At 42.2% G+C, this 11,721-nt stretch overlaps 1 protein-coding gene across 1 annotated transcript; it reads left to right on the forward strand.

The window, feature by feature from the left end:
- The first annotated feature begins 2,065 nt into the window (after positions 1–2,065).
- LOC139199138 (GTPase IMAP family member 4-like) lies at positions 2,066–5,410 on the forward strand. Its single transcript, XM_070828162.1, has 2 exons — positions 2,066–2,133; positions 3,695–5,410. The coding sequence occupies exons 1-2, from the start codon at positions 2,112–2,114 to the stop codon at positions 4,744–4,746; spliced, it is 1,074 nt and encodes a 357-aa protein (XP_070684263.1). The 5' UTR covers positions 2,066–2,111; the 3' UTR covers positions 4,747–5,410.
- The last annotated feature ends 6,311 nt before the right edge of the window (positions 5,411–11,721 follow it).

Below are 11,721 nucleotides of genomic sequence, written 5' to 3' on the forward strand. Positions count from 1 at the left end.
GGCATTTAAGTAGAAGCATGCACTGGTAATTTCTTCATCTTAAACAATTTATTGAAAGAAAATCTACCAACAGTGGTAGGTATACCACAACAAAACATGTTCAGTGTCTCAATAAATTGGGACGTGGCCAAAGGACGTCCACTCCTCTCCTTTCTGTGACTCTTCCAGTCTCTGTATCACTGTTCCAACCTCCTGATGACACTCTGTGACCCTCTAAGCTCAGTGAACACCTCCGTCTGAGGACTTCCTGTTTGAAGCCTCCAGTGTTGAGGTGCTGCTGATCAACTGTTAGGTGTCGTCTTGGTCTCATGATGTCAGAATGTGAACAGCAGGATGAGGAGGACTGTTTAAATACCAATTCTGACTGAAGCAGGAAATGTATTGGTGGATTCATGGATCAAACCTGTTGTGAATGTTGCTGTTAAGCTTCTTGTTAGAGAACAGCAGCTGGTGCAGAAAGTACTGAGACACTGAACAGTTGGACATGTGCATTCAAAGGTTTAGAGAAGGTCACATTAAGTTCACCTGGAAAGGTTAGAATGCATTTTAGGTTCATCCTGAAATTTCACCTGAAAACTGGATATCCCTAACTTTTAGTGAGTAGTGTATGTGGAGAAGATGTTTGAGAGAGCTGTAACTCTGCCACACTCAGACATGTCCTGTCAGTGAATGTCCTGTCCACCTTCTTTAGCTCTGCAGCAGCCGTACACCTTTCTGTCACACAGGTAGATACCACAAAGATTTCTGACATACTTTCACAAAAACAGACAGCACAAAGACGTGTTCCCTCCCGTACTGCATCCAACACATTTCTATTGACGGTCAAAGCCAACAGAAATAAACCAAATGGTTCCTGCGGTGTGGATCTGCCCTCATTAAGACTGTCCCTGTTTGAAGTGAGTCAGACAGGAGGAGCCCACTCCAGGTACATGGCCGTCACGTAACATTCTTTAGTGCCATCTCATAATTCTTTGCAGTGTTTTGGATTTTTTATTTATTTCCTTAATAATTCATTCATTCATTCATTCATTCATGGTGTTTTAGTTACAATATGAAGATAACATTAGGACTTAAATGTGCCATTCAACATGTCAGTGCTGTCTGGTGATGAAAAATATAATCCTGCTAGTGACATTTTCTAAAATGTTTTTTTTCCCCCATTCATGTACCTGTTTATTCCTAGCAGTTCAGATGTGGTCTTCCATACATTGATAGCACACTGAGCAGGAATTGTAATCATATACTCTGTGTGTTACATATTCTCATGATCATCAGTTCTTATATGCTCGTTTAGCTTACATGGTCTTAACAGTATCTTCCTCCATTTTGAACTGACCTTGAAGATCAGACAATGTTTCAACTTTTCAACTTTACTCCCTTTGCCTCAGTCTTCTGCACAAGCAAAACTCCCTTTTTGACAAGGGGTAGCACCTGCCCAGGAGACTGACGCAAACGCCAAGGAGCAAACTTACTATGAAACTCCTACCCCGGGATTAGCTCGGAGAAGAACCTTGTATCACTCCTGCGATGACTTGTCTCTTCCTCTTGCAAGACAATTAAACCTTATAAAAAAAAAACGTATACTCCAGACATCAGACTCTTCTTTATTCATACAATACAAAAATTTCCACAACAGAATCCACCAGCGAGTTGTAGGAAACACTTGATACACAAACAACCTCAGCAGGAAATTCTTACTGTTCAGGGCTACAGTCCTACACGCACTCATCAAAGTGTGACTGTCATTGCAGGTTACATATGTGAAAACATATGTGTGTATGTCCTGATACACTTTTTAAATGTTTAGCTATTGTATGTAAATAAATTAAATTAAACTAATCATATTAATTTCATTGAAAAATGAATAGAATATAGAGTTGTAAAAATTGTTCAAAGTCATGCCATAATAATTACATGGTGATAAAAATGGCTGTATAATGTCTCCCTGCTGTAGCAGAACGAGCCACGGTTCAGTTTCACTTTCACTGTGAAGTCTGCTGGGTGTTTCTAGGCGTGGTTTACTGCAATGAAGCCATCTGACAAAGAGCACAAGCAGCCAAAGGACTCTCAGCTCTGCATCTTTGCCAGCACCTGCACACTGTGACCCAAACATGGCCAGCAAATACTGCAACGGTAAGTCATGATGCTCCTTCTTTCATTATGGTATCCAGCAGCAGTCTGAAGCTTCCTCTCGGCTCATTGTTAACACCATGACACCTGATTATCAAAGCATCACTTCTCGTGACTTAGTAAGTAGCAAGTGAATGTTAAAAAAGAAGTAACATTGGAAGAGAGCATGGGTGGATATAGAAGAAAGCAGCAGTTACAATATCACATTTTGCTCACTGTCCACTGGTAAATAGGTGTCTGAGTTGTTGTTTCTTGTATGCTAATGAATTAACCACTGTGTAACTTTCTTAAAATCACCAAGGCTTCACATTGTAATGCAGATGCTGTGGTAGAGTTCTCTAATGATGCGGACAATAAACCACAGAGAGATGCATCCCTTTTTTTTAGAGAGGGCAAATCCTGCCGGACATGAGCTCATTATACATTAGCTGTAGAAATATTCACATCCTTTATGTTTTCTCCTCTCGTCTCTGCGATTATGAGTTTCAATCATGCAGCTTCAGCGATAGACACAGATCTGAAACAGTACAGTACATGTTTCTGCTTCAGTTCATGCGACCCTGAGTGAAGTCGCAGCTGCAGGGCACCCGTTTTCTCCCAACTATCAGCTTTGATTTTCCCTTAACTGCGAAGGAAGGCAGCTTATCTTGAAGTAGACTTCAAGGACACATTTAGAGCATTCTATGAAATGAGACAGACCTCGTCAGGGGCCCCTGAATCGGGACACACCATCCTTAAGGCAACTATCTATTGAAGTCTCCTGGTTCGTAGCTTCCCACCATTTACTGAAAATCTCAGTTACATATTAATCAAAAGAAAAAGATTTGCCAGAATGGAGACATTTTTACACATTTACATATATATATATATATATATATATATATATATATATATATATATATATATATATATATATATATATAAATAAAAAATCAAATACTGTTGCTGGAAAACAGACTCACTTGAATTGAGAAACATGTAGAGGAATGTAGGAATACTTTGGTGTCTCAAGTCCAATGTGCTGATAAAAGCATATCTATTATATCTAAGCTTTAAAGGTCCCATATTATGCAAAATCCACATTTTACTTTCTTTGCACCATAAATGTGTCCCTGTGGTGCCTGCAGACCACCAAACTAAGAGAAAACAGTCCTTTCTCTCTTTCTCCTGCTCCATCTTTCAGTAAATGTGTGTGAAAACACAGTGTTTAGATTTGGTTTGCTTTACGATGTCATAAGGGATCTGTTGAGCATGTGACCTCCTCCAGCCCTTCAACAGGCCGACTGTCCCCGCCCACTGACAACCTCCTGAATCTGACATTGTTTTTTGCTCACTTACGCCAGCTCCTGGTAATATAATATATTATAGGAATATAGGACCTTTTCAATTAAAGGGTTCAATAAAGCTCCACAAGAGTCCCATGTTATATCATGGACCTAAACGTCTCCACTTCAGTTCAGCACAGAATATAAAAGCTTGCATGATATTGATGTGGTTTATGAAGGCTTATGAATATCCAGAGGATTCATTCTTTTCTAATATTATGTATTTTTTTTCCGTACAGAGCAAAAAAAGGAGGAGCTGAGGATAGTGATGGTGGGGAAGACTGGAAATGGGAAGAGTGCCACTGGAAACACCATTCTGGGGCGACAGTGTTTTGAGTCAAAGTTCAGTGCAAAGTCCATGACTGTAGACTGTTCTAAGGGCAAAGCTGTGGTGGAAGGGCAGCAAGTTGCTGTTATCGACACCCCGGGCATGTTTGACACCAGGTTTGACATGGACAAAACAACAAAAGATTTGAGCCAGTGTATCTCTTATGGTGCTCCTGGGCCCCATGTGTTCCTGGTGGTCATCAGGCTGGGCAGATTCACTGCAGAGGAAAAGCAGACGGTGCAAAAGATTCAAGAAATCTTTGGCCAGGCTGCAGACAGATACAGCATGGTTCTCTTTACTGGTGGCGACCTTCTTGAGGGCACCACTGTTGAGAACTTCTTGGATGAGAGCTTAGACATACAGGAACTCGTGGCCAGGTGTAACGGCCACTACCATGTCTTCAATAATAAGCTGAGGGATCGCTCTCAGGTCACTGAGCTGCTCCAGAAGATCAGAAATATAGTCCAGAAGAATGGGGGAAGCCACTACACCAACCAAATGTTCCAAGAGGCTGAGAAGGCAGTCGAGCAGGAGAAACAACGCATCCTGAAAGAGAAAGAAAAGGAAATACGTAAAGAAAGAGAGGAGCTGGAGAGGAAAATACAGGAAAAATATGAAAAACAAATGAAGACAATTAATGAACAACTCCAGGCAGACAGAGAAAGGGAGAGAAGAAATAGGGAGGAAGAGAGGAATTGGGAGAGAAACAGGGAGAGGGAACAGTGGAATTGGGAGAGAAACTTGGAGAGGGAAGCGTGGAATTCGGAGAGAAACAGGCAGAGGACAGAGAGGGAAGCTGAAAGAGAGAGAGACAGACAGGAGAAAGAAAGGATGCTGAATGAAATAAAGGCGCAGCATGACTTGACACTGAGAGAGGAAATTAAATTGCTGCAGGAAAGACATGCAAATGAGGCCAGAAATATGGCTGAAAAGAAATCTTCATCTTGGTGTGTAATCTGCTAATCAGTTCAGTGAAATCATCCTGTCGTCTTTGTTCGTTACGCCAGTGGGGTTAGATAAGTTAATCATTCTCATCTCAACTTAAAATCTTCAGCTACCATTTTCAGAGCCTTTTAAGAACTTCTACTCATATTCACGTGTTTAAGTAATGGGTAGTAAAACTGTAAGTCAAAAACATTTTCAGGGTAGTTAGCATTTGTCCCCAAATGTTTCTAGAAACCTCTTGAATCTCTTCGTTTAAACAGAGTCACGTGGTGGATGTTAAGTGTGTATGTGTCTTCGGTGCCAGTCAGATGAGTTAAATGGTTGTTTCCTTGATAAAGATGAAATGATAAGGATTCAATTTCTAATTTGGTAAGACTAGGCCAAGCACATGGTGTTTATTCATTCTTTAAGATAGTATTGAACAAGAAAAGTCACTTTGTTTGTTAATCATGTCAATCATTAAGAACCCTGTGTGTCTGTTTGCTCGCTCAAACCACCTTTCTTTTTAGTATGGCCACATATCACAGTCACACCTATTATATGCTTGGAAATGTAGTTGGTTCTGTGTATTCTTTGCTTTTTACCAACTTCAGCTTCTTGCTATGTCCAGGCAACCACTGCTGTACTCAAGTATCTCCGTGTATTCAAAGTGTCATGTAAAATAAATGCTTATTGCAATGAACTGTGTTCCACTGTTATATATTACATGAAAAGTTGTGTGTGCTGGTCAAACCTTGGTCTTTGGTTGTGTTTATGTGCATTAGGACTGAGCAACAACATCGGATTACATTGCTTTACAAACTGGGGATTTCAAGCTAATTGTAATTAAAAACTGAGAAAGTTTTGCTGCCTCCGTTCTTCTGATCCTCTGGAGCAGCTCAGTGACCTGAGAGCGATCCTTCACATTATTACTGAAGACGTGGCACTGACCGTTACACCTGACAATGATGGGTGGAAGGGCTGCATTGTTCTTCTTTTAGAAAGCCAAATATAAAAAACAAGTTAGATTTGTTACTCAAATGCACATATAGCCATGTGAGTGTTGCATTACGACAGACTTGAAGAAATGCAAATCCATTCATAACTTTAAGCAAATGTATTCATTTGGACTAGAATGCAGTTCCTTTTCATTTCATGAGGGGGAGATGTGCAGTGTTTGCTGCCATTTATAAGAACCACTTCCATTTCTTGTAAATGAAGGAGGGAGGGATGGGGAAGCCCGACCTCCTGGAGGCAGAACAAGGATTGTGTACTGAAGCTAATCTGTCTAAAAGTAAGCAGGGGACTGATAGAACTTTATACATGGTGAGTAATTGTGAGGTGACAACAACTGAATCAATGTGTGTGTGTGTGTGTGTGTGTGTGTGTGTGTGTGTGTTCTATGTATGTCAGATGAATTAAATGCTCGTCTCCTTGATAAAAAATGAAAACACTTCTGACATAATTGGACCAGGCTGGAACACATTTTGAATGAAGTGAACCAATAGGAGGCCTTTAGGATCAACACATTACTGCTTGTTATCTGTTTGTTTAATGGAACATCTCTCTGTCCCTCTTTTTTTTTTTTTTTTTTTATCTTCTCATTGCAATATTTCTCTAAAGACACAGGTTGTTTCCGTGACAGCCTTGGTTAAAAAAGCAGCCAAAACGGCGGTAAAAACACTTTTAAGAAAATGGTACAAAGATGAATGCAAAAGTGAGTCTTTCACTCACACACTTGTTTTGGACAGAATCTAAATCAGTCTAAACACACCCATTTTTCCTTTAAAAAGATACGTGATGCTGATCAGCCTACTGAGTGGAGGTTTTTGTACTGGACCTTCAAGCTGTCAGTGGAAGGTCATGAGGTTAACCTTTCCAAACTCCAGTTTGTACACCAAAGGTAACTTCTTTGGGTCATGTGATCACAGCAGAGGGCAAATCCCTCTCACCCAAGCCTGTTGAAGCTATTCAAAATATACCAAGACCAGTCACCAAAAAACAAGTTCTTTCCTTTTTAGGAATGTGTTCCTACTGCAGAACCTTTATCCCTAACTATGCAGTTTTGGAAGCCTCTCTCAGTGCAATAGTGCATGGTAAGGGTCTGCAGTCACATGATAAGGTTACATGGACACCTGAAGCAAACCAAGCTTTCGATGACTTGAAAATAACATTACAGACTCCACCGACCTCAGGTTTGCCTGATCCTACCAGACCCTTTACACAGACGGTTGATGAAAGAAATGGATGTATGACGTCAGTGTTGTTACAGTGGCAGACTTACGCCTGTAGCCTACTTCTTAGCCAAACGTGACCCCGTAGCCACACTGTCTCTGTGCTGTAGCAGAAGCTGAGAAAGCTGTTATGGCATCCAGGGACATTGTTGGCTATTCTGATCTTACTCCTCTGGTTCCTCACTCTGTCTCTCTCATTCTGTTAGAGCAGAAAACATCACATTTTGCCAAAAGGTTAAGATATAAGATAGTGTTACTTGACATGTCTAACATCACTGTTAAACGCTGATGAAGTTTGCTCCCCCTGCACAGATCTCTCTGAACCTCCACTGCCTAACTCTGAGCTCATTCTCTAGTTGGCTCTGCATCATGCAATCCCACCACTGGACAAAATCAAGCAGGACATGCAGTTGTCACACACCATGAGATTTTGAAATGTGGCTCCCTGCCATCCCACTATTCAGCCCAGGCTGCTGAATTCAGCAGTCTGACCTTCTTTGCAAAGAATAAACCTCAAAAAGACATCCTGTTCCAAAGTTTCAGTTCTCACCAATAGAATAATTTCCACAACAGTAACCACTGTCTGTATTCACTATGTTATGTTAAATATTGTGGGGGAAACTATGCCATCTGCTGGATTTGTGAATTGCCAACACCCTCTCTAAGACACAACACCATGGGGTGACTTTCACTGTGGCAGCATGTCTCCTCACTTCCCCCACTCCTCCAACACCTCGCTTTAAGCTCCTCCAGTAGCTTCCTCTCTCCTTAAGGTGCCTTTAAGGGATCAGAAGATCCTCCATGATGGCGGAGGATCACAGGAGGAGAGAGGAGGCGAGGAAGCATAAGTTAGGATAATGGAAAGCTGGAGTACCTTTGGTGGTGTACCACTATCAAAGGGCCATTTTCTTCCATGAGATGTGTTTGATTCCCTGACGAAGCATTTCTGCTGAAACGCATCAGAGCCTTTTTAGGTCTCACATGAACATACAATGACAATTGTTCATAAAGAGAGAGTTTACTTGCATTGTTTCCATTTTGTATATTAGTTCCTTAAGATAAGAGAAGCCTGCCTAATCATGGTCATGACCTCTGCCCGTGTTCTCCTGCTTGGATGATGAGTCAACGCTCCGTCCATGATCTCAGTCAGCTACTATTTTATGTACTTTATGCTTGAAAATGTAGTTAGTGCAGAATGTCTGACCATAGAGTTACAAAGTTTTGTCTACCTTCAAGTAGCTCTAAGACACTGAGAGATGGGGAGTTTTGTCACCAGTGTTACCCAGTGATGACAGGATACATCTGTGTGTCTGTACACGCTTATTAACATATTCTGGCAAATCACTGCATATGCTATTACATCAACTGCATGCAATCACAGAATAAATACATTTAATGAATAAATACAAGTTGAGCTGACTATTTAAATGCAACGTCCCTAGTTCCAAAATTAAACAAGATTATGATCTCATTCTTTACTAAGAGAGATACATTAATCATGAAAGCATGTAAATCGCAATCTCACAAATGTGTTTAAGGGATTTTGCCTTGTTTGGTTTTTAACCATCAAACCGGCTTTAGATAAATGGGACTGCTGTTCTCTATGACCTTGCTAGTTGTAACTCAGCCTCAGTATCAGCTGAAAAATGATGATTCATCAGTCAAAGTCACCACTGAATCAAACCTTCTTGCAAACTTTCAGCTTACAAAACAGCAACAGTGTCGGGCAAGTTACTGGTCAAATGCGTCTTCAATCTCCAATACTATGATGCAATTCTGTGCTCACAAGTACGAGGAGAAAGAAAAATTTAATTCTAACTAGCAGCTGTCCTATAGTTTGGAGGTATCTACTGACCCGCATCCCCCAGTGAAAACAGTGCCCCAGGATCCACACAGTAGAGCCATCAGCTTCACATGCCCTCCCTACTCTCAGCAAAAGCCAGGCGATTCCCCGGTGTACAGCTGGCTAGCTAGCCGGCTGAAAAGGCACATTATGTAAGTGCCGCTTTCAGCATCTGCAGCACACGAATTGGACCAAGTGCAAATTAGTTTGGGGAATATGCACCACTTAATCACAGACAATACAGACCTTAACATTACAGATCTATTCTACTCTTGGCAAATCAGAATGAAGGTGCCATATGTATTTTGCTGTGTGCATCATACATAATGGAAGACTTACATGTCGTACATTGTCATCAAAACCTATTTCCACTGAGGAATAAAGGGAGGGTCACAGTCAAATCTGCTAAAGTTAAGATCATGTGTGTCCAGTCACCAAAATCTGACATAAACAACTTGGTCAGAAAAAACTACTGTCATACCTTCACTCTGGATGTATTGTCCCTGATAGTGATAGTATTTTGGCTTTCTATCACCAAGAACGTTAGCAGGTGTGTGTGGTTTGGTCTGGTTTTTTGCTGCATCTAAACGAAGAAAAAAACCCACATGGCCGCTACAAGACCAGTAGAATATTTAGGCCTTTCTGAACACAAGTCAAAGTGAAGCTTTCTCTCCTGACGTTTTCTGTGTATATTGCAAAACTGTCTTTGAATTTGAAATAAGATTTCAGTGTGGCTGCCATGCTCCGCAGGTTCACACTCTACTGTCTTATGGTAAAGACAGCAACTTGCAGTATGATTTGTCAGATGAAGCTAATCCCATCTTGTGGTTACAGCAAAACAGAGTTTGGCTGCCACATTAACACACAGTGACTTCAACAGAACCACAGCGCAGAAAGGTTCTGTAGGAAGCTTTCATAAGAACTGCTGTCTGTCATATTTCCTATAACTGTCACTGAAGACAGACAGACAGTCAGTTTATGGTTCAGACAGACAGACAGACAGTTTATGGTTCAGACAGACAGACAGTTTATGGTTCAGACAGACAGACAGACAGACAGTTTATAGTTCAGACAGACAGACAGACAGACAGTTTATGGTTCAGACAGACAGACTGACAGACAGTTTATGGTTCCCTGGTTCCTATGGATCCTGGTCCTGGCCCCGCTGATGTGGTTCTCTGGTTCCTATGGATCCTGGTCCTGGCCCCGCTGATGTGGTTCTCTGGTTCCTATGGATCCTGGTCCTGGTCCTGCTGATGTGGTTCTCTGGTTCCTATGGATCCTGGTCCTGGTCCCCCTGATGTGGTTCTCCATCAGCCAATGGATGTGCGTCTGTCCAAGGCTACAGCCTGTCCGTCCTTGGGAGCTGGATCTCTCCTTCACTGTGGTGCTCCCGGAGGTTTCTCTTTTCCCACTGGGTTTTTTGAGTTTTTCCTTCCCGAAGAAGGAGGGTCATAAAGGGCAGGTGATGCCTCGGACTGATCCATCGGACTGATCCACTGGCCTCATCGACTGCTGGACTCTTTATTAGATTGTTTGTTCACTTACACTTGTTTATTTCAGTGAACTTTGTAAAGCACTGTGAGACACTCTGTTGTGATATTGGGCTATACAAATAAAATTGAATTGAATGGCTCAGACAGACAGACAGACAGTTTATGGTTCAGACAGACAGACAGACAGACAGACAGACAGTTTATGGCTCAGACAGACAGACAGTTTATGGTTCAGACAGACAGACAGACAGTTTATAGTTCAGACAGACAGACAGACAGACAGACAGTTTATAGTTCAGACAGACAGACAGACAGACAGACAGTTTATAGTTCAGACAGACAGACAGTTTATGGCTCAGACAGACAGACTGACAGACAGTTTATAGTTCAGACAGACAGACAGTTTATAGTTCAGACAGACAGACAGACAGTTTATGGTTCAGACAGACAGACTGACAGACAGTTTATAGTTCAGACAGACAGACAGTTTATAGTTCAGACAGACAGACAGACAGTTTATAGTTCAGACAGACAGACAGACAGTTTATGGTTCAGACAGACAGACAGACAGTTTATGGTTCAGACAGACAGTTTATAGTTCAGACAGACAGACAGACAGACAGTTTATAGTTCAGACAGACAGACAGACAGACAGACAGACAGACAGTTTATAGTTCAGACAGACAGACAGACAGACAGACAGACAGACAGTTGTCCCCACACCTTCTCTGTTATTAGCTACACGCCATGCGCGCGGGCGCGGGACCTCTCAGCGGCCGCGCGCATGAGGCGTGTTTGAGCCTCCTCTCTCCCTGTACAGACAGTCTGTGGACAGACAGACAGACAGACAGACAGACAGATGCTGCCGGTGCTCGGGGTGAAATGATGCCACGTCGCCGCTGCTGTTTCGGAGGTGGAGAAGCGCCGCAGCCGTCCAGCACGTCTCCATCCAGAGGTAGGTCCTCCTCTCCTCTCTCCGGAGGCAGCAGAGGCTCGCTGCAGGATGCTGCTGTCACTGAAGGGCGTGTGTCTGTGTTTACACCCCCTCTGATGGTTTCTTTCAGTCAGTAGATCAGAGTCAGTCACCGCGTTTCACACCTTCAGTGAAAATGTCATGCGTTTAAGAGCAGAGCTGCTGCCTTCCTCCTCAGAAATCCTCCTGTGTGAACTCATGATGACAAAGAGTCTGTAGCCCCTTTAGCCAAAGTCATTCCACAGTGTTCATGTCATCTTTAACACTACACACTATTTTAAAGAATCCGAAAAAAAGACCTCCTCTAGAACAACCATCCAAAAAATAATCAGCATGAGAAAAACATCAAAGTGTTGGAACAGTGAAGAGAGGCTTCAGTGTGTGCCACAAGCCTCCAGTTAAAGGGCAGCTTCACCCAATCTGAAAACCAAAGGAGGGAAGAACCAGCAGGCCTCCTTCTTCTGTGCA

The sequence above is a fragment of the Pempheris klunzingeri genome, chromosome 3, assembly GCF_042242105.1.
Source record: "Pempheris klunzingeri isolate RE-2024b chromosome 3, fPemKlu1.hap1, whole genome shotgun sequence".
Taxonomy (NCBI): domain Eukaryota; kingdom Metazoa; phylum Chordata; class Actinopteri; order Acropomatiformes; family Pempheridae; genus Pempheris; species Pempheris klunzingeri.

Excerpts from the sequence above, each read along its gene's own strand:
- LOC139199138 (XM_070828162.1), top strand. The coding sequence starts at position 2,112 with ATGGCCAGCAAATACTGCAACG. Across the intron at positions 2,134-3,694 it reads GGCCAGCAAATACTGCAACG|AGCAAAAAAAGGAGGAGCTG; the intron begins GTAAGTCATGAT and ends TTTTCCGTACAG.